The 21,814-nt window shown below is 38.4% G+C and overlaps 2 protein-coding genes and 1 pseudogene across 2 annotated transcripts; all 3 read right to left on the bottom strand.

Moving 5' to 3' along the window:
• Positions 1-211: 211 nt before the first annotated feature.
• On the bottom strand, positions 212-1,462 carry LOC126796725 (gamma-interferon-responsive lysosomal thiol protein-like; annotated as a pseudogene).
• Positions 1,463-2,033: 571 nt separating this feature from the next.
• On the bottom strand, positions 2,034-3,436 carry LOC126799297 (tryptophan synthase alpha chain-like). Its single transcript, XM_050526470.1, has one exon. It carries the CDS (start codon positions 3,406-3,408, stop codon positions 2,452-2,454), a length of 957 nt encoding a protein of 318 aa, XP_050382427.1. The 5' UTR covers positions 3,409-3,436; the 3' UTR covers positions 2,034-2,451.
• A 3,692-nt stretch (positions 3,437-7,128) lies between these two features.
• On the bottom strand, positions 7,129-8,106 carry LOC126799857 (tryptophan synthase alpha chain-like). The gene has a single exon (XM_050527120.1). It carries the CDS (start codon positions 8,104-8,106, stop codon positions 7,129-7,131), a length of 978 nt encoding a protein of 325 aa, XP_050383077.1.
• Positions 8,107-21,814: the final 13,708 nt, after the last annotated feature.

The following is a 21,814-nucleotide window of genomic DNA, read 5'->3' as shown; positions in this document are numbered from 1 at the left end:
ATCTTTAACATGGAAGATGAAAAATGTGGAGCAACTTTCTTTTAACTCATATTTTTCATTCATAGTTGTTAAACCAAACAAACGTAGCGTAAATGATCTTGGAACAATATTATGCTAGTCCTTTATTTATTTTATGATGCTAATAGATCACCATTGCTTCCCAGAGCAAATTAATGGATGATGCAGAACCATGCGTATATAGGCTGAAGCTTCAGCTCCCCACGCGTACACCTTTATAGCATCCTTCCAGTCTCGAGTTCGCCTTTCCACCTGAATCGGTGTTGCGTGGTTGTGATCCGCAAGCCTTTGGTTTCGGACTGTCCTTTTACGCGTTGCAGACATAGCTCACAAAATTTTGGAAATCCTGCATCCATATATAAAGAGTTCAATAATATAAACTCTTTGAGAGAATAGGATCGAGAATTACAAAGAGATAGACATCAAATGCTTACATCCTTCAGCGGTTGTCCGTCAACAACCACCCATGGTACATATTGATGAGCCGGAACGAGGTGTTCCGTTTCATTAGCATTTTGTAGTATAAGCTACATCCAGTTAATTCATTGGATATGGTCAGCAATATTGAAGTACGTATATATGTACACATGAGCTTTAACTTGGATTGGAGAACAAACAATATGCTGCTAGCTGTGAAATAGTGTGAACTACCTGCTTCTCATATCCAGTGTCGTAGCATTTTCCTAAACGACCTGGATCAATCTTAAGTTCTTCACAACAAGATGCCCAAGCATGTTCTTTCGGCTGAACTCCTTCGATGAGCTTTCTCTCAAGACAATGAATGAAATCGAAATGCTGCTTCTGCATCAGATCGTTACAGGTAATAAGATGCGAGACGTGAAGAAGAGATAGAGTAAAATTATATCTACATTAACTACGTTGTGTTCTGATAGACCTATTGTAATCGTAAAAGAGAGTATGATAAGTGGAAATATTCATCTTTAGACGTTAAGCCATATATTGAAAGATGGCCTTACCACATCTGACCAGAGATGGATTGCACAGGCTTCGATACTGTTAAAGTAGCATTCGTCTAGGCCATGCTGCAGAATATGATGCAAAATAGAATGAATTTATCCAATCACACAAGCAGGAAAGAAGACAAATTAAAAACAAAGATGCAGGTGATGAAGATGGGAAATGTGACCTGGCAAGTGATGGTCTTGTTAGGTTCTTGAACCTGAGCATTTCCATATGGAACTAGCCTGAGGTTGATAATGCTTATGAGATCCTCGTTGTGATCGAATAACTTAGCTGCCAGATCATTTACAATGAAGCTCGCACAGGCCGGGCAAAGAGTTTCATAATACAGAGAGAGGTTAACTTTCTTGAATTCAAGGACGTCATTGATGCTGTCATTTTCAAAAGAAGAATAAGACGCATGAATGGACAGCACAGAAGTTAGAACAATAAGCATGGAAAACAAGAGCTTAAGAGAAGCCATTCTGAATGCTTATTAGCAGGTTGGTACCCCTAATCTACGAGAAGCATGCATATATATATGGCTCCCAGCACTGTACGTTCTTGGGCTCGACTATTGTGACACTGACCATAATGGCCTTCTTCGTTTCTGAGGTGAGTGTAATCGTTTTTTTTTTCGATGACGTCAGTATAGTCAGTTATGAGTCTGACCACCTTAGACATGAAATTGACAACTACATATATTCAGCTAGCTAATATTCTTGTTGAGATAATTAACCTATACTAGTCAACTAATTCATTTAATTAATTAGAGTCATTCGCTTCTAATAAGCTGATAATAATTAAGATGGTGATAGATCGGTGAGTACGTGCATAATGACATTGCCTTGCTGCATGATCGTGATGGAACCCTAGCTAAATTTAGAGGGATAGAGTTGTAGCAAGGATCGATATTATTTGCACTATCTTTTGAGTTTTGAGTCTTGACTTGTCCAACCTTTACATTTAATAATCAGAATCCGTTTAGAGACTCAATCAGTGCGCTGTTCTTTATTTGCAAAAAAACAGGACCTGTAGACTGTAGTACTTAACACTTTAATAGAACTCTTGTTTAATATTGACTTATTGAGATAGGCAGCGTAGATAATTATTAGATAATGTAACTTATCCGATACAAATCATACAATATACTATTGATGGCGCATTAAGGCTCGCAAAGGAGCATGCCCATCTCCTTAGTATTTATAAGAGATACCAACACCAAACCCAGAAAGTTACTATATGTAAGTTCCACGTTTCAAAATTCTTCTGAACGTACATATTCCGATAGAAAAAGCCATGGCCACAAGATGTATTAACTTGGTCTACCAAACTTTTGAACTTGTGGTACGTGATTCCCTGCTCGATTTTTCTTTTTTTTACATATTTCGTTTTAGTGAAACTATTGGAACTTACGTATATTTCAGAATCCATCATCCAAATTTTCAGTTGTAATTTTGTTATATTTGATCATCAGGGGAGAGCAGACTTGAAAGATTTAGCAAAAGATTCAAGGTCTCTCAACCCATGCAATGGAGATTTAGCTTCACCCAGTACCTTAACTATGGCACTACCAACAATAGCACCATCTGCTCCCCACTCCGCCACCTGCTTCACATGCTCAGGCTTTGACAACCCGAACCCAACTGCCACTGCCTTGTTTGTCACCTCCTTAATCTCCCTCAAGAGATTTGGAACTTGTTGGTTCACACGCGGACGAGCCCCGGTGACCCCCAACGCACTCACCAGGTACACGAAACCCTCCGACGCTCGGACAATGTTTTTCATCTGAGATGTTGTGGTAGTTGGTGTCGTTAGCTGCACCAACTCAACGTTGTTATTCGCTGCTTCAAATCTCAAACGTTGCGTCTTTTCAAAAGGGACATCGGGAACCACAAGCCCCCGTACTCCGGCCTGGCTTATGGCCAACATGAAGTTTTCGATTCCATGCCTGATAATAGGTTTAGAGTAGGATAATAAAGTGATAGGGCACGACAATTGCGGAACAACGTCCTCTAGCATTGAGATGATGTGGTTGAACTTTGTTCCTCCTGCCAAGGAACGTGAGGCTGAAGCGCGAATCACCGGACCGTCTAGCGAAGGATCAGAGCAGGGTATGCCTAGTTCGATTACATCGGCTCCACAAGAATCGAGCACCTTCAAGGCTTGAGAGGTTGTCGAGAGATCTGGATCGCCGGCAGTGATGTAGGGGATGAATGCCACTTTCCCTTGTGATTTCAATTCTGTGAAAGTTTGTGAGATACTTATGGTAGGGGCACGAGTGAGGGTGAGAGCAGCTTTTGGATTTGGCCAAAGTAGTTTCTTAATTGAAAGACTTGATGCTTTTTGTGATGGCAAATGAAGATGATGAAATGGATTTTTAGGTTTCCTTGTACTCAGTTGGAGAAACTCTGAAGTAGGAATAGCCATGTTGAGCAAAATGTATGTGTCTGATATCTTACTAGCTAGTTGTGTGATGGTGTGATATGAACTTACATGGATTTATATCTTCATAATCGACCAGACTGGTCAAACGTGAAATAGGAGCTCCACTGTGAAATCGACTACGCGGTAATGAAACACGTTCTTTTCGTTACAACATAAACGTGAAAGAACTTTTTTTAAATTTTAATGCCCCGACAGTACTCCCCTAGCAGCTTCCATGTGTTGATGTACTGGCCTGAGCTTACTAGCACCGGTCAAGCGTGGCCGACTGGCTAGTGCCGATCCTTGTCTCTCACCAATCTCACTATTTTTCCCATAGAGTTGATAAATATGATGTCAAGGCAAATTCGTTAGCCGTAATTAGCTGAGGCCTGAGGGTGGCGAAGTGATGGATGCCAGCCGAATGGCAGGCGGCTCTCTATACGTACGTTATATGCGCACTGCCCAATTAATCCTTTCTTACGAGAAGGATTTTAACTCATAAGCGAAAAAGTATTATATGTACCCAGTACATAGTCTACATGACGTATATTTTCAATGTTATTAGTTCATTTTTTATAGTATTTGTTTCTAATTGATTACTTATATTTAAATAATATTTCCTCATTTCATCGCATGCATATTTATCATACCATATAATAATATGATTGGCTGGGTACACCATATGTTAGTGTCACGTAGTGTTCCGGGTACACAGAATAATTACTCCTCATAAGCTATGGAGTTATGGATATAAAGGGATCTACGCCAACTTTTCCGGTATCTTGTTCATTTAAATGAACTTTCCGATTTCAAAGCAGACAACAAGACGTTGCATGTATAGTAAAAATTGCTTTGAGAGGCAAACTTGTTAGATATTAATTTAGCAAGTACTTTAGATTATATGTAATTAGTGACTTGGGGATCTTAATTTAGTTAAAATTAAAGGAAATATTGTTTTGAATTTATTTTTGTATTAAATAAAACATATTTATAACGCCCACCATTTGGTCGATATCAATTTCTCCTTTATACGTGAGAGGTCGTGAGTTAGACTTACAACTGACTTATTGTAGTATTTGAGCTCCTTGTTTGATTAAAAGAACAAAGATATTGGCAATGTCTTATTGTTAGCGATTACCTCCCTTTATGTGTTAGAATTTTTCTCATGAATGAATCACAACAAATTTAAACAACAACAAATTGAAACCAAAACAAAAATCAATGGAAGTTTTGCTAAACGTGCTCCTCTAGGCAAGAAAAATTAATATACCTCCATCATAGTCTAGTTTGATCAACATTGAAGTAGATTCATACACAAAGAAGAAAATGTCATATTAGAGTCGTATGATGAAATATGTCTTATGAAGGTCAGTGTAACGCCTTAAACTACACCTCTCCAACTTAAGCATGTCATAGTGCCACGAGTTTCTAAAACATAAACCAAAAACTTGATTTACATTTTAAAGAAACGCAGGGCAAATTTGTTTGAGGTGAAATCTTTATTTTAAAAGATACATTTGTCCATCCAGAACTTGATATAACTGAAAACTCGAATTAACGAAATTCCAGAAAGAATTCTAATAAAACTAAACAAAAACTAGCTTTAACCAAGTTCTATGAATCATAAACAGTGAATAGATTTTCAAAATGAAATCAATGAACATGTGGTCTAACAAACCTGAACCAGACCCCTGCCCCATCCTCACTTATCTCGTACCAATGCACAGTACATGTAAACACATTACACAGTACCTATAGACACATTGATGTAGGGTGTCTTAATTAGCTTTGAAATATATATTTGCCCGCGCAATGAAAAACCAATTTAAAGAATAAATCAATGAATGACAAACTGTAATAAATACTTGACTCAAGAATCGGTGCAAGATTCTCAATACATGGGCTCAATATCCGAATAATAAATGATGACCGGTCATATAGACCCACTACACGGCTTTATCTCAAATATACTGTAATAGGTAAGCGTAGCAAGAGCGTCTGCTACCAAGATGCACAACGTTTCGAGTCCTTCCTTAAGATCAAAACTCGCACAACCAGTGTAAGGGATCGAATCTAAGGAAGTCAGTGTCACCCCACTCTTAAGCCATCACATCTCTTGCGGTTTGGTTAATATATTTGTATTTAAAACAACCAAACCACAACATGCACCATTTTTAAATAATACTGTGGAAAACTCTAATCAAGATAAATAATGAATCTCTACCTGAATTACAATGGTTTCCCTTGCGTACTCTGCGAGTCACAAGCTTTCAACTTCCATTCATCGGGTAACTGGAGTCCCTAATCCGACATAACAATCATTAATAACTTCTAGTTTTGATGGCCAAATGATACCTTAATCGGACGAAAATTTTGATAGGGTATGTAAATATATATATATATTAGTTACATCGGTTGGTGTCGATCGAAAATATTCCGAACGTAAGTTTTCAATTCCTAAAGTGCCTACTAATGTATAATAATCTTTATACATGGAGGAAAATTTTCCATGTTAATCAACAAAACACTATATGTGACCAAATTTTATTTCTTTATTGATCAACTATCACTAATATATAAACTACTTTAGTGATATCAGATTGTTAGATTGAGTTTTATCAAATTCAGTTTTTTTAATCAAAAAAATTATCATGTGCTATTAGTATTGTTGAACTTAATTCCTTGGTTTCATGAACAACTATACATGAAAACACACAGGAAAGTGGAGTGCATGGTAATTAATCACACGTTAAATATTATGAAGGCAAAGAGAAATGACTTTTGTACAAAATTTACACTATTTGATTTTTTAAGAAGAAATATAAAACAAATTAATATACTATACAATATTAAAATTTTGTAACTATTTCAAAACCCTTGGAACTCTAAACTTAAAATTAAAAAAAATAAAATTCAAAACTAAGGCTATAATTAGCGTAACCCAAACCCTAATTAATTACCCACACCCAATTATTTCTCCCTTCCACCAAAGTGTGGTGCTCAGATTTAGTTTTGTTTATGAGAAAAAGAAAGTAAGATGGGGTGGGGGACCATAATCACCATAAAAGGGTCCATAAGAAAGGAATAAGAGAAGGGACGGGGGACCATTAACTGCATATTTTTGAAACAAACAACCACAGCACAAACAGTGCGTGGCTAGCAATTTTGCTCCATAACACATTGACAAGACGACATTAGTCAGATAAAAAGATTGACCCAAATTTGTGGCTCTGTGCTGCCACGTTAGTAAGACTAGCATGAAGTGAACCTTCACCCCGGGAAAAAATTTCAATAAGAAAAGGCCATGGTCCCAAATAGTGAAACTGTGAAAACATGTTTTTCAAAATCTTTCTAGGCAACGTCTGTTAAAGACCCACTCTCCGAGCGCTTCGCCGTTATTTCGCAGACGTCGTCTGTGCACAAGTCTCTCTGCTCCGTCTTCTCCCCGGCACAGCTCCGCGTCCGGTCACCAATCTTTCGAGTTTCCTCCTCAGCTTCTCATTTTCCCCGGCGCCATTTCGTTCCGACAGAACCGACCCGATCACTTTGCTGCTTCTTCAGCCCGGAGTTCATTGGACCACAATTCGACGGTGCCGCTGAAGATATAGTAGGAGATGAGAAGTAGACATACCTATAACTAATTGACACGTTGGGAATTTGAATTTGGGCTCTCCGAGAGTGGGCTGCTTCCCGAACTTGCCAATCTTTCTATTGCACAGATCATTACGGGAGAGCAGACTTGAAAGTTTTGGCGAAAGATTCAAGGTCTCTCAACCCATGCAATGGAGATTTAGCTTCACCCAATACCCTTACAATGGCACTACCAACAATAGCACCATCTGCTCCCCACTCCGCCACCTGCTTCACATGCTCAGGCTTCGACAACCCGAACCCAACCGCCACTGCCTTGCTTGTTGCTTCCTTAATCTCTTTCAAGAGACTCGGAACTTGTTGGTTCACGCTAGGACGAGCCCCGGTGACTCCCGTCGCACTCACCAGGTACACGAAACCCTCCGACGCTCTGACAATGTTTTTCATCTGAGATGTTGTGGTAGTTGGTGTCGTTAGCTGCACCAACTCAACGTTGTTCTTCGCTGCCTCAAATCTCAAACGTTGCGTCTTTTCAAAAGGGACATCCGGAACAACAAGCCCCCGTACGCCGGCTTTACTAATGGTTGACATGAAGTTTTCGATACCATTCATGATAATAGGGTTAGAGTAGGAGAACAGAATGATGGGGCACGAAAGTTGGGGAACAACATCCTCTAACATTGAGATGATATTGTTGAACTTTGTCCCTCCTGCCAAGGGACGTGACGCCGAAGCGCGTATGACCGGACCGTCTAGTGAGGGATCAGAGTAGGGTATGCCGAGTTCGATTACATCGGATCCACAAGAATCGAGCACCTTCAAGGCTTGAATGGTTGTCGAGAGATCTGGATCGCCGGCAGTGATGTAGGGGATGAATGCCACTTTCCCTTCTGATTTCAACTTTGTGAAAGTTTGTGATATGCTTGTGGTAGGAACAGGAGGGAGGGTGGTCAGAGCAGCCATTGGATTCGTCCTACGAACTGCGTTGATTGATAGGGTTGCTGTTGTTTGGGATAAAGAATAATGAAGCTGTTGTCTTAACGGGTTTTGGGGTTTCTTTGTATATAGAATACTGGGAGCAGTAAGCTTAAGAGAACTAGGGGTAGTCATTGAGAAATGTTTAGCTAGCTGCCTGCTTTTTATGTTCTTAGTTGTGTGATACGACTGATACCTATATGGCTATATATAACAGTAGAGGCCCGGATCCCACTTAATATAATCGAGCATTGTTATAAGTTGTAATTTATTTGAATATGAGCATTTGTTATAGCTTATGACCATATTCATGGTACCCCAGGAGCTACCATGGTAGAGATGTCGAATATGGAATAACACAGTCACACAATATTGAAAATATAACAAAGTCAAGCCCAGAGATGTCGACCCGACCGCTATATAATGAGCAAGGATTTAAGAAATAAACAGTTAAACACTCATGGTGATATAATTTAAGAAATTAACAATGTTATGTACATGTGACTGATTATGCCATGTAATTAAGAGATAAACACACGTGGGATTACCCTCGCTCGTTATGAGAGCAGCTAGCAGCCTTGGATTTGGCCCGATCAAGTAGTTTCTTGATTAAACTGGTTTGGGATTGAGAAGGAGTACTACGTAGGTTTAATTTGACGTTAATTAATCTCTTTGCCCGAAGTAGTGGCAAGTTAGGATGGCCATTTAAGCAAACTTGTATAGTTTAGCACTTTAGCTGGGATGCTTGATGCTTCATTCTCTAGTATTGTACGTACGTATGTTACTACTGTTGTGGAATGGTAATGAGGTATGAGCCATACGTTAATAAGTGGACATGTATAATATTGGTGAGACATGAAAAATCAGCTCCATATAGCGAATTCTAATGTTATTTTCACGAGTTTAATTTGGTGGGACTCGCTCTGCTCCACCTCTAATAGAGACCAAATCGGTTTTCCCAACTTTCGTTTTTGTTAGCTTCATTTTTGCATTACTATTTTTGGTTTTGGTCCCCTGGCTTGTATCCTCTTTTTTTCTTTTCTTACTATAAGAGGATTAGAGGGAAGAAAGAACTTCCTCGTCTATCCAATCAATTAAAGAACTCTACGTACACGTCAACAACTTTATTAAGGACACGGAAATATCTTAGGGCGTGTTCGATTACCAATTTACGAAATAGTTTTTCCAAAATGATTTTATTAAATGAAAACAAATAACCTGAACTTTGTGTTTTCAATCCAAGAAAGTGTTTGGTGTGTATTCAGAAGAATCCCAGATGCTGATAGAATTATATTATAATACAGAAAGGTTAAATTTGATCTCTTCCTCACTAACACCTGTTCATTTTCTTCTACGCTCTATGTCTATATCGTCTCCTATAATGGAGGAAGCTTGCGCCGATGGTTCGATCTTTATTCCTCTGTTCTTGTTTATGTTCTATTGAACATCATTTGCATCTATGTCAAAGGAGATTGGGTAGTGAAAAACTATCAGTATCAGACTAGGTAGAGAATCGTGGTTTGAAAAGGAAAATTGAGAATCACAGAAGACACAACGAGAGCATGCTTCCAAAGCATAACTCAGTGGTTGGAGTATTGCTTTCATGGGGCGGGAGTCATTGGTTCAAAGTGTATTTTCATCGTGCACGTCAACTTTCCTTTGTGGTTCGCATCTTTGTTCTCTGAAAACAAAGAAAACAAACGGTAGCCATTTTAAATTTTCACATGGATGCTTGCAGTTGTATCTGAAAAATAGTTACTCGTGTTTTTAGCATTCACCACGCCGAACATGTATTACATGGATTTCTGTTTCGCAATAAAAATTCCACTTTACAATCACAAATCTAACAACCCCGTAGGTATTACAATATACTTCTATAAGATGATTGCATTTTACGGTGAATCAGATATGGCATTCGAATATGAGGATAATTACAGCATCAACAAACTTTTGTTTTAAAGTTTTAAGAACATGACTTGTGATATGATTGATATCACGAAGCTAGCAAGCTAGGTAACGATCTTAAAACCCACAGATCTCTCTCTCTCTCTCTGAAAAAGCATCGACCTCGGAGCTCTGCTGCTGCACCTCCGGACCTCTCCTCCCTCTTCGGCTAGTCCTCCGCCGGTACTCAACCCACACTTGCGCCATGTGGACTAAGCACGGCAGAGCGTAGCCGCAGATCCATATCCGCATCGGCATGTTTGACGCTAGTTCGGGCTCCGGCTCCGGCTCCGACGCCGACCAACCTTCAATCACCGATGTGGAGTGAGCTCTGCCTCCAGTTCCCGACGCCGCCCAGCCTCAGCTTTCAGTAACCAGTTCGGGATTCGTCTCCGTCTCCACCAGATCGAGCTCGTCTCTGCCTCCACCAGATCGGGCTCCGTCTCCCACGGCTGCCCAACCTTCAGCAACCGGTGTCTTTCCTTTCGCACCACCACCACATCACTCCGCGACCAGACCCAGTGACCGAGGCTTCTCCTTGTGCCCGAGGCGCTCTCCACCCTCCGTTCTCCTCTACCCGGGTCCAAGGTTCCTGGCCTCTCTCCGTGAATTCAGCCCCGCGATGTCTCCGGCGTTGCGAGCTACAAACGTGGACTCGGAGGAGTTTGGTGAGCGGAGTGGAGTCGATTCCGCCAGAAAGTGAAGCTTCGATGATCTGAGCTGAGCTCTGTGTTGTTGTCTTGTTCTGGTGGCGTCTTCAGTCTTCGAGAGGTGGTGGAGTCTTAGACTCTATGCTTTCTCAATGTAAAAGCACTAAGCATGGGGTGATTGCAAGTCTGATCACGATGATCTCAGAATGGAAGAGCTGGCCTCAAGCCTTCAAAATCTCATCTCTCCTCTACTGCTGCCTTCTTATACGAACATTCTCAAGAATCCTATCTATCGTTTTCACCGAGCCATGATTGAGGAATTTGATTTTTCTGATGCTGATTGAAGCTACTCTGTCGGAATGAATGGGCAAAATGTATCATTCTCGGAAGTTCATAAGATTAATTATGAGCGGTGTTGTGCTGTGATTACCAAACTCCACCAACTCTTATGACTTCATGCTTGTGGACTTCGCATGAAATGGAAGTAAGAGGAGGCTTACAACTTATTGATCTTTCTAATGACTTTTATATTGTTAAGTTTAATCCAGAAATGATATGAATTATGTTTTGTGTGAGGGTCCTTGGATCTTAGCTGGTCAAACTCTTGTTGTTCGTAAATGGAAGCCTGATTTCAATCATCTTTGTGATTCTATTGGTAAAATGGCGTTCTGGGTTTGATTTTTTGGTTTTTCTGTTAAGTTCTTTAAGGATTTTACTCTTGAGAAAATTAGTAAAACACTAGGTGATGTTGTTAAGGTGGATAAACTAACTTTAAGTCAGTCTAGGGGAAAATTTGCAAGAATTTGTATTGAGGTTGATTTAGAGGTGAAAAATGGGCCCAAAAGCCCGAGCCCGGCTCGGACCCGGCATATTAAAAATCGGTCCAGCACGGCCCGAGTCCGTTATTGTAATGGGCCGGGTTGGGCTGAGATATTTTGACACATGAGCCCGGTACGGTCCGAGCCCGTTTTTAGCCAAGCACGACCCGAGCATAATTAATTCATGGACCGGCCCGTTAAACACATAATTTTATATTATTTATATCAATATGTAAACAATTATTATTATTAAACTTGAATATTATACTTTTTAAATTAAAATCTATTGATTATTTCATTATTTTAACTACAATATTTCAAAAATATTATCAAAATATTGAATAAAACGTTATTATTTTGAGATACGTAACATTTAAAAAATAAGATTATGAAATGTGTTGTAGTATTTTATTTATTTACTACTCTAAATAGTTATATAAAACAAATATTCAAAGTACATAATATTTTTTATTTTAATTGTGTCATATAATACTAATGGGTCGGGGCAGCCCGCTTCTTGGCCCGACACGGACCCGGCCCCGGCCCGACATGAGTTTGGGCTGTGGGCCGAGCCGAGCTTAATATTTAAGCAAATGGCCTCGCCCGAGTTTTTCACGATAAATAAATGGGCTGGTCCGAGCACGGCACGAACACGGTTTTGGCCTGTTTAAAATGGACAGCCCGGCCCGGCCCGTTTGCCACCTCTAGGTTGATTTAAGTAAGCCATTAAGGCCTTTTGTTGAGGTTGAATCCATTGCTTATAATGTGGTATACGAGGGTATATCTCTTATCTATTTTGAGTGTGGCTGTTTTGGCCATGCTAAAGACAAATGTCTCACTCTGAAAAAAAGATTATGCTCATGTAACTTCTTCTAATGCTAGTCTTGTTTCTAAGGATTCTGTAATGAATAGTGTGGATCATTTTGAGCCTAACTTGAGTTTTCATCATGAGACTACTACTCTAACATCTGGGGGTGTTCTAAAAGATGATATGGGACCTTGGATGCTTATGTCTTATAAGAACAAGAAGTCTAATGTGAACTCCAGTAGTAAGAAGACTGGCTATGGTGGTTCTCGATTTGTTGTGTTGCATAAGGACAATTATAATGATGTTGATGTTAATGACTCCAAAATGACTGATTCTGACTTTGTTCCTGCTGTAGCACCAACTATTGTGAAATTATAGAATAATTTCCAGGAGAAGAAAAATAAATTACCATCAAGTCCTACTAAGAAAAATCAATATTCTGAGAGTTTGAAGCCCACCTATTTGGCTAATCGCCTTGCTTCCAAGTCTTCTCCATCAAAAGTTAAGTTGCAGCCTAAAGTTCCTATACAAAATGTTTCACATGTGGGTGAATCTCGTGGCACAAAATCTGAAAAATTGCTCCAAAAAGTAAATGCTAATCATCTAAAAAACAAATTCATATCCTTAAGGAACTTTCCTTTGAGGGTGTGAGTTTTGATGGTTTGGGTAGTGGATTTAATGCTAATTTTGGGCACTCACCTCCCTAGGAGGTTCTTGTTAAAACTGGTAAGGATTCTTCTCTTGTTGGGGACTTTGACTTTTTTATCGAAGATGTTTTTGCTGAAAATAACAAAGTCAATTGTGATGATAACATGTCTGCCCCTTCTGGGGAAGATATGATTGATACTTAATTAGGATTTCCTCCTTCATTCTTGTTGTTTTCCCAATGATTAAGTCATTATTTTAGAATGTTAGAGGTGCAGGAAGTGAGAATTTTAGATTAGCTATTGTTGATCTTGTGAAAATTCATTCTATTGATATTGTGGCTATTTGTGAGCCTAGAGTTTCTTTCAACAAAGCTTGGTTTGCTTTAGAAAAAAGACTGGGTTCACTAATTATAGAGTAGTTGAAGGTAGAGGTTTTTCTGGTGGGCATTGGCTAGTGTGAAATAAAAACAAGGTGCATAATGATTTTGTTGATGATAACTTCCAATCTATTACAATGTTTGTTTAACTCCCTGGTAAACCTAAATGGATGCTTACAGTGATTTATGCTAGTCCTAATCATACCTCTTGAGCTTCTCTTTGGGTTTATTTGAATCAACGTATTGCCACTCATGATGTTCTTTGGATTCTGAAAGGTGATTTCAATGAGCTTGTTTCATGTGCTGATAAAAGTAGTGGCTCTCTAACTGGTAAATTTAGTGGCTTGAGAGATTGGATCAATAGAAATGTTATGGTGGATATGGGGTTCATTGGTTCTCAGTTTACTTAGAGTAACAATATAATTAAAGAAAGACTTGATAGAGCTTTTTGCAATGTTTCTTGGAGAGCTGTTTTTAGTGAAGCCTTTATTCAACATCATCCTAAGACGAGATTTGATCACTGTCCCATTTTGTTGCAATTGAGGTCTAATAATTTTGTTAACTGTGATGCTTGTCCTTTTTTGTTTCAAGCGATGTGGTTTTCCCATGAAAAATATGTTGAGTTTATTTCTTCAACTTGGAATAGCTTGTCTGGTGATTTCAATTCTAAGATGTGTTCTCTTTCAGTTGCCCTGAGGAAATGGAATAGAGATATCTTTGGTCATTTGTTTCAAAAAAAGAAGCAATTGCTTGCTAGAATTGGTGGAATACAAAAGACTTGTGATAGATTCAATAACCATTTTCTTGTTAACCTTTAAGCTGAGCTTATCCATGAGTATGAGCAAACTTTGATTCAGGAGAATATGTTCTGGAGGCAGAAGTCCAGGGACTACTGGTTGCAGGATGGGGATAGAAACACAATTTTTTTCATATTACTACTCTCGTCAGATGAAGAAGGAACACAATTGAAGGTTTATTTGATAGTAATAGAATCTGGACCACTGTTGTTTCTTCCATGAAAAATATTGATGTTGGTTTTTTCACTGATATTTTCTCTATGAATTCTCTTGATGATAACAGGTTCAGTATTGGGAACCTTTTTCCTGATCTTGAGCAGAAGGATCGAAATAAACTTTCTAATCATATTTCTCTATTGGCTGTGAAGGACGCTCTCTTCTCTATTGGTCCTCTTAAAGCCCCTGGCTATAATGGGTGTCCTGCAAGCTTTTACCAGCATCATTGGCAGTTGTATCCTGGTGATATTTACTCCATTGTTCGCAATGCTTTCATTACTGGTTGCATCCCTTCTGGTCTTAATCATACCATTATCTCTCTAATTCCCAAAGTTGATGGCCTTCAACACATAGTTAATTTCAGGTCAATTAGTCTCTGTTCCACCATCTATAAGGTCACCTCTAAACTCATTGTGGCAAAGTTAAGACCTCTTATGATGAAGCTTATAAGTCCTAACCAGGTCAGTTATGTTCCTGGAAGACACATTTCAGATAATGTCATGATAGCTCAATAGATGTTATTCAAGTTCAAGAAGTCTAAGGGAATTATGGGTTTCTTAGTTTGGAAGGTGGACTTATCTAAAGCTTATGATAGATTTAGTTGGAGTTTTATTGGGCAAGTGCTTTGTGAAATTAAGCTTCCCTATATGCTAATCAAATTGATCATGAGCTGTGTTTCCTCTACTAGTTTTCAAATCTTCTTTAATGGTGAATTCACTGACTCTTTTAAGGCTCAAAGAGGAATTAGGCAGGGAGATCCTCTCTCTCCCTACCTTTTTGTGTTGTGCATGGAGAAATTATCTCACCTAATTAAGTATGTTGTTGATTCTAGGAGTTGGAAAGTTGTTAAAGCTTCTCAATCTGTGCCGAGAATTTCTCATCTCTTTTTTGCAGATGATTTGATGTTGTTTGCTGAGGCTTCCTCTAGACAAGCTTCTGTTTTAAAGGACATTCTTGATACCATATGCTCTTTGTCTGGCCAGGCTGTTAGTTATGAGAAATCTCTTGTATATTGCTCTCCCAACACTGATAGAAGGCTTGCTAATGATATTAGTAGGACTTGTGGCTCCCCCTTGATTTGAGAAAGTGTCTTGGTATGCCTTTAGTTCATTCTTGAATCAACAAGCATACTTATGATGGTTTGTTTGATAAAGCTTAAGGTAGATTAGATAGTTGGAAAAGTAACACTTTCAGCCTTGTTAGTAGACTCACTTTGATCCAATCTGTTATTTCTGCCATCCTAATTTATGCCATGCAGACTACTAGATTTCCTATCAATTTTTGTGAGAAGATGGATAAGTTAAATCGAGATTTCCTGTGGGGGGACACTGAGGCTAAGAAGAATGTTCACTTAGTCAATTGGGATACTGTTTGTACACCTAAGTCCATTGGGGGTCTTGGTATTAATAAAACTTCTGAGATGAATCAAGCCATGTTAGCTAAGATCAGTTGGAGATTTCTACAAAGGATGCTGGTCTGTGGGCTAATATGTTTCAGAAGAATATTTAAAAGAGATGGACATCACTGATCATGATTTTTGTGCTCCTTCTGATTGCTCTTCAGTTTGGAGAAGTATTTCTCATGGTGCTCATTTATTTAGGAAAAATTTTAAGTGGAGAGTGGGGAATGATAAAAATATTAATTTCTGGCATGATGTGTGGGTTAGTTCTCTACCTCTTATTGATTGTGCTCTTTCTTATGCTCATATTGATCATAATGCTCTGGTTTGTGACTTCTGACGTGATTATAGGTGGAATATTCAGCTTTTAAACTTTGTGCTACCTTCTTATGTTGTTATTTAAGTTGTTAATGTTCCAATTGATTTTTGTGATGATGTTGATGATCGACTTATTTTGGGGCATACTTCTAATAGTTGTTTCTCTATTAAGTCTGCTTACAACTCTCTTTTTGAGATAAATGGCGCTCAAAACCTATGTGAAAACTTGTTTGGAAGGTGAGTTGTCCTCCTAAGCTGAAAACTTTTCTTTGATTTGTGTTTCACAAGAAAATTCTAACTAATGTTCAAAGAGATAGAAGAAGATTTACTACAAGTGATACATGTCATATTTGTAACTCTATAGATAAAAGTCTCATTCTCATTTTTAGAGATTGTTGCAGATCTAAGGTTATTTAGAATGGTATGAGTCCTCTTGTTTCAATTGCTAATTCATTTTCTCTTAATTGGAATGGTTGGTTGGCGGCTCAGCTTCACTGCCATCTTAAAATCAAGAATAACATTTGGTGGTGCAATATTTTTGTCTTTGTTTGGTGGTTTATATGGAAGTGGAGAAATAAGTGTGTTTTTGATAACTCATTTATCATGCATGTTTACACTGCTAAAATCATCTGGGATTATGCTGAAGAGTGGAGCTGCTCTCTAAGCAAGGCTAAAGTGAGTTATTTTTATAGTTATACTATGCTTTCTTGGTCTAGGTCTCCTGCTGGTTGATATAAGTTGAATATTGATGACACTAGAATTTCTAACTCTAGGAAAATTGGTGTTGGATGGGTGATTAGAGATCATCATGGGTATTGGATTCATGGTTTTCAAATGAACTTGGGGATTGAGGAGATTTTAGATGCTGAGGCTTGTGGCTTATTTTTTTGTCTAAAACTCATTGCCAAACATTACAGTGGAAATGTTGAAATTGAGTCTGACTCTACTATTCTTATCCTATTTATGTAAAGGGATAACACTTCTATGCATCCTCTTGGGTCCCTGCTTGTTAGTTGTACTTCTATGATTTCCAAACTACAGAATGTGAAGCTTTATCATATTTTTAGAAAATGTAACATAGTTGTTGATGTCTTGGCCAAACAGAGTATTTCTCATGAGTTGGGGCTGATTGAGTTTGTTGATCCTCATGCACATGTTTTCTTGGACGATCTGGTCAGTGTTACTAGATGTAGGCGCACATGAGCCTGCTTTAATATTTAGTCTATGTGTTTTTTGTTTATGGGCCTTTTAGGTCCCTTTTGTAACAAAAAAAACCAGCAAGCTAGGTAATTGAATCCAATACCTTTTGTGTTTTGCGTTGTAGGGTATGCTTTTTTTATTCGAACACATCAAACATTTATGTTGAAATTTTGTGTGTAAGATAGATCAATCTCCATTTGTATTGGAAAAATTAGGCGATATTTTTTTATAAGATCTCTTACTTCAATGCATGTCTTTGTCATTCGTATACAAATTGTACGTATATGATCATAGCATGACTTAACTCACTCGAGGATTGTTATGGTTCATACATGTACAAAATATAACAAACAAGTTGAGTCTTCAGAGTTGAGACGTACAATCGTTTTCAGTTGAGCGCGCGTACTAAGTATATCAAGGACGTGCAGTGGGTCTAGTAGCTTTGAAATAATGCACGTTTTACTTGAGAAGGTGACTGTGAGACTTAGACATGCGTCACATTATGGGTTATACACGCAAATATTAAGTTTCGGACTTGGTTTGGGGACCTAGCATTTTGTAATCCACGTATGAAAAATGACGATCCGCGCAACTCATTACATCCACATCAGGAGGCGCCCCGCGGGGGGGGGGGGGGGGGGGGGGGGGAGGGCGGGGTTACGCAAAAATCTCCCAAAATCAAACTCTTAATAATTGACGTGCAATACTTTAACTTTCTTACTTATTTTATAGTATAAAAAGTCCAAAATCTTATACTTTTTTTTTAATGTTTGGCTCTTTTGATTCATGACTTGTTTAATAGATAAATTTGCTCTTTTTATTTAAATTTGTAGTTGTAAGATGGAGAGATTTATAAATGAACATCACACGACATATCATCTCCTATTATATAGAATGAAAGATTAAAACAGAGACGTGCATATATTAATATGAAAAAAGCTTCATTCTGATGACAAATATCAACATACCTAATTTAAGAATAATAGAGTTAAAAAAATTATTTGCGTTTTTTTACGCAAATAAAAGTAATTCCCCCCCCACTATATAATTTCTTGATTTCACCACTGTGACCACATATGAATATCTTAATTTTTCGGTATATTTTAGTTTATTTTCATAATTTTATAAAATCATCTGGATATAGAATGAAAAATTTATGAATTACGTACTATGATTTTTTGACTGTATAGAAGCTTTTATTAAAGATAAATAATATTATGCATGTTTCGGGATATTACGATTCTATCTTTATATGTGTCTTAGCCTAAGTAGGTTTTCTTATTATAGTAGATTATCCTTAATGTAATAGATATGAATCCCTGATTCTTCGGGATACTTCATATGTAATGTCTATATATAAACCTCATTATCAATTAATAAAAGGTTCGGTTATGTTATTTTATGTTGTTATTATTCTCGTTTCTATCACACTCAATCACGTTATCATGCACTCTGTTCTAAAGTGTCTGAGCAACGTTATCATCACACTAAATCCTATGTTCTGGTAGCCCCTTTTCTTCTTAGCATCGTTGGAGGAATATATCAGAACCCGACAAATAGTTGTCAGAAAAAGAAAATTTTCCAAAATCGAATTGCTATGGGCACCCCGTCTCCTTCATCGACCTGCATCGGTCAACCCCACTCCAGCAACCTTCTGTCGCTGCTGCTCCAGCCTCCGTCTTTTTTATCCGACGCCGGCCCACACGTCTCCCTCCCAGCTGCCGACGTTTGTCTAGCCTAGAGCTGGACTCGACGAGCTCTAACTTCGATGCGTCCTGGAGTCGTTGCTGCCCAGTCGCGTAACCAACAATGAAGACGCCTAGAGAAGCCCCGCCCCCATGTCGTCGCCCCCTGCCCTGGCCACTCGGATCGCCGCCGTTTTTCTTGTCGCTTTCGACGTGGTCCAGCGTCTGCTCGACCCGGATCTGCAAGATCCAATTCAACCCGACCTCTACTTAACGTCTTAACCGCGCCTTGCCTTATTTCCGTGTCACCCCCGCCTCATGCTGCCTCTCTTCCCCAGGCCGTCAACTCCGACGCCTTAAGACTTCAGCAGTCAAACAAGCATCTCCCGGCGCCACCAATGCGTGACCTAGACTCGATCTGCAGAGCACGATCCATAGTTTGCAGCACCTAATCAAACCAATTTCGGAAAAGGAAGAAACAAATTGCATATACTGAGGGGTAAATTAGTAATCTACCTCTACAGGTAAAAAGTGTTTTATGAAGACTAAAACGGTTCATTTACAGTAGTAACTCCTATTTACTGTTACTGTTTTACAGTATATTTATCAATGGTAATATGTATTTAACCATACTCTTATCTTTTTTATGTAATCTATTGCGCTATACATCGTATTGGAATTACGCAAGCTTCGCATTCGCATACATTCGGAAAAGATTGCATCTTTTTATGTCATTAATACGAAGATCGAAAAAGAATTTATCAAGTTGTTTTCCTGTATAATGATAAATTTGAAGACTATATCAAATTAATGCGCTTCATTTAGCAGACCAACAAGTATATTTTTCTTAAAATTATTGTTTTTAAACATATATATATAAATTATCGGGCGATATTAGTCTTTTTTATGTCTCATTTCTGAACCTTCTTACAACGCCAATGAGACCAAAGAGGGATATGATTCCCTCTTGGTCGACGTTTTTCATGTGACAGTCTTGGGGGAGTCACGTTATTATTTAAAGGGAAAAAATCAATTTCGTGTGATCACCTAAATGCACCGCTATTTTGGGTGTGATCATGAGAATCACTGTTATGTATCAATTATTTTGTGATCATATATATCACAACCCTTCTAATTTCGAGTACATACTTGAATAGTTTCGTTCATTTGAAACCAACACAACCCTTCTTGTGGATGCGTCGTCATCGCAACTATCATTTGTATTTGTGTGTTCCTTAAACTCATGTGTATGGACAATAATCCTAAGATCTTTGTACTCATTTATTTGAGTTGAAATTCATACTACTCTGAAGCAACAATATTTGTTGACAAAAGATCCTAAAATTCTATGGGACACACTTAAAGTGATTCAATAAACGTGTATGACGTTGTCTTACCAAAGTTGACCTTGATGTATGCCCACATTCAAAAAACACAAGCCATTTTTAACTCCAGTATCTATTTTCTATTGAGGGTACATTTGAGATGGAAAGTAACATTTTTCCAATCTCCAGATAGCAGATTTTGAGTCTCAGGCTAAGGCTCGCCCCATTTGATATGCAAGATTTTGTTGCTACAAATTTTTTTATTAGTCAATCTATTTGACTATGCTTTCTGCTTAATATTTTTCAAGTATAATGTTGACATTGTCATGTTCTCAATCGACTTTAACTCTACTTGTTTAGTGGAATTAGAAGTTTGTTTGTATTATATTAAAGATTGAGATTCAATAAAATTTCTCGTATTCCTTGTTTACAAATTGATATCTTGAGAATTTTATTTCCTTAAACTTAGCATGAACGCTCAACGTTTGTAACTCCCGTGATTTTTAAATTGGACGTTTTTGGGTTATATGGGACTCTAATAGCACTACATTGTGAATTTGGCACTTAACATTGGGAAAACGAACCTCGAAACGTCAAATTTTGACGTTGTTTTGATCCATGCTATGTACAACAAGTTTTCCGACAAGTCAAGATCGGATCCGACCATTCATGCCATTTTACGGCGACTTCGGCCGATTTCCGGTCTCCTACCACCTCTTTGCGTCCTTGCCGGTGCTCCCTATCAGATCTGCAATCCGGCCTCCATACCGGCCAGCTTCCAGTCCTCACCAACCAATTTTTCCAACGAGTTTTCCAATGATTTCGCCATTTTCTCGTTGTTTTCCGGAAAATTCCGGAAAATTTCCAACATTCTTTGTTGAAGCGTATTCCCGCCAAAGTTTCATTTGGTTTTGAGCATATTTTTCCATGGGTTTTTGGTTATCTTTTCTGGTTTTCTCCAAGTCGTTTCATAGCTTAACCGGTTTAATTATTGGTGAGCACCTGCACCATTTGGATGGTTTTTTTTCTAACATCTGTATCCAATATATAAGTTGAAGAATGTAATACTATTGTCTGTGATACACTCGATGAGATTACACTTTGTTCTTATCCTCTTATAATATTCTACGACGTATTGTCTAAAGAAGTTCATCGTGTCGTTGATTCTCTTAATTTATTTTGATGATGTCCCGCAGTGATGTCGAGTGTCTTGCTAATTGCGTAACCACTCACACTGTCCTACGGCGCAGGTAGTTGTTTTACAGATCTCGTGCGGAGATTGTATTTTATATTTTCGTGTCTTGCTAAGTGTTACAAGGCCATACATGCCAATCAATTTTCATCTGGATACTTATGTTGAGAATGGAGAGGAATATCTTACTCAGAAATTCATAAATTGGATGTACGCAGCCCTGCTGCCAGCCCGATAGCTGCCCCTACAGCTTCCCTACACGCCCTGCACAGCCCCCGCATGCTCCCCATGCACGGCCTCTTGACAAAACCTGCTTAATTGATGACTCTTATTGTCCACTTTCTCATGTGAAGGCTTTAATTGAGCATATTTCATTCTTACAACGTATTTAAAATGACATTTGTGGACCTATTCAACCAAGAATGCATACCTTCTAAGTATTTTATGGTATTCAATGATGCAACAAC

The sequence above is a fragment of the Argentina anserina genome, chromosome 6 (assembly GCF_933775445.1).
Source record: "Argentina anserina chromosome 6, drPotAnse1.1, whole genome shotgun sequence".
Classification (NCBI taxonomy): domain Eukaryota; kingdom Viridiplantae; phylum Streptophyta; class Magnoliopsida; order Rosales; family Rosaceae; genus Argentina; species Argentina anserina.
The sequence above is the reverse complement of the archived record's forward strand: the minus strand, read 5'-3'. Positions and strand labels throughout refer to the sequence as shown.

Bases quoted from the DNA above. Each gene is read 5' to 3' on its own strand.
- LOC126799297 (XM_050526470.1), bottom strand. From the start codon at position 3,408: ATGGCTATTCCTACTTCAGAGTTTCTCCAACTGAGTACAAGGAAACCT.
- LOC126799857 (XM_050527120.1), bottom strand. From the start codon at position 8,106: ATGACTACCCCTAGTTCTCTTAAGCTTACTGCTCCCAGTATTCTATAT.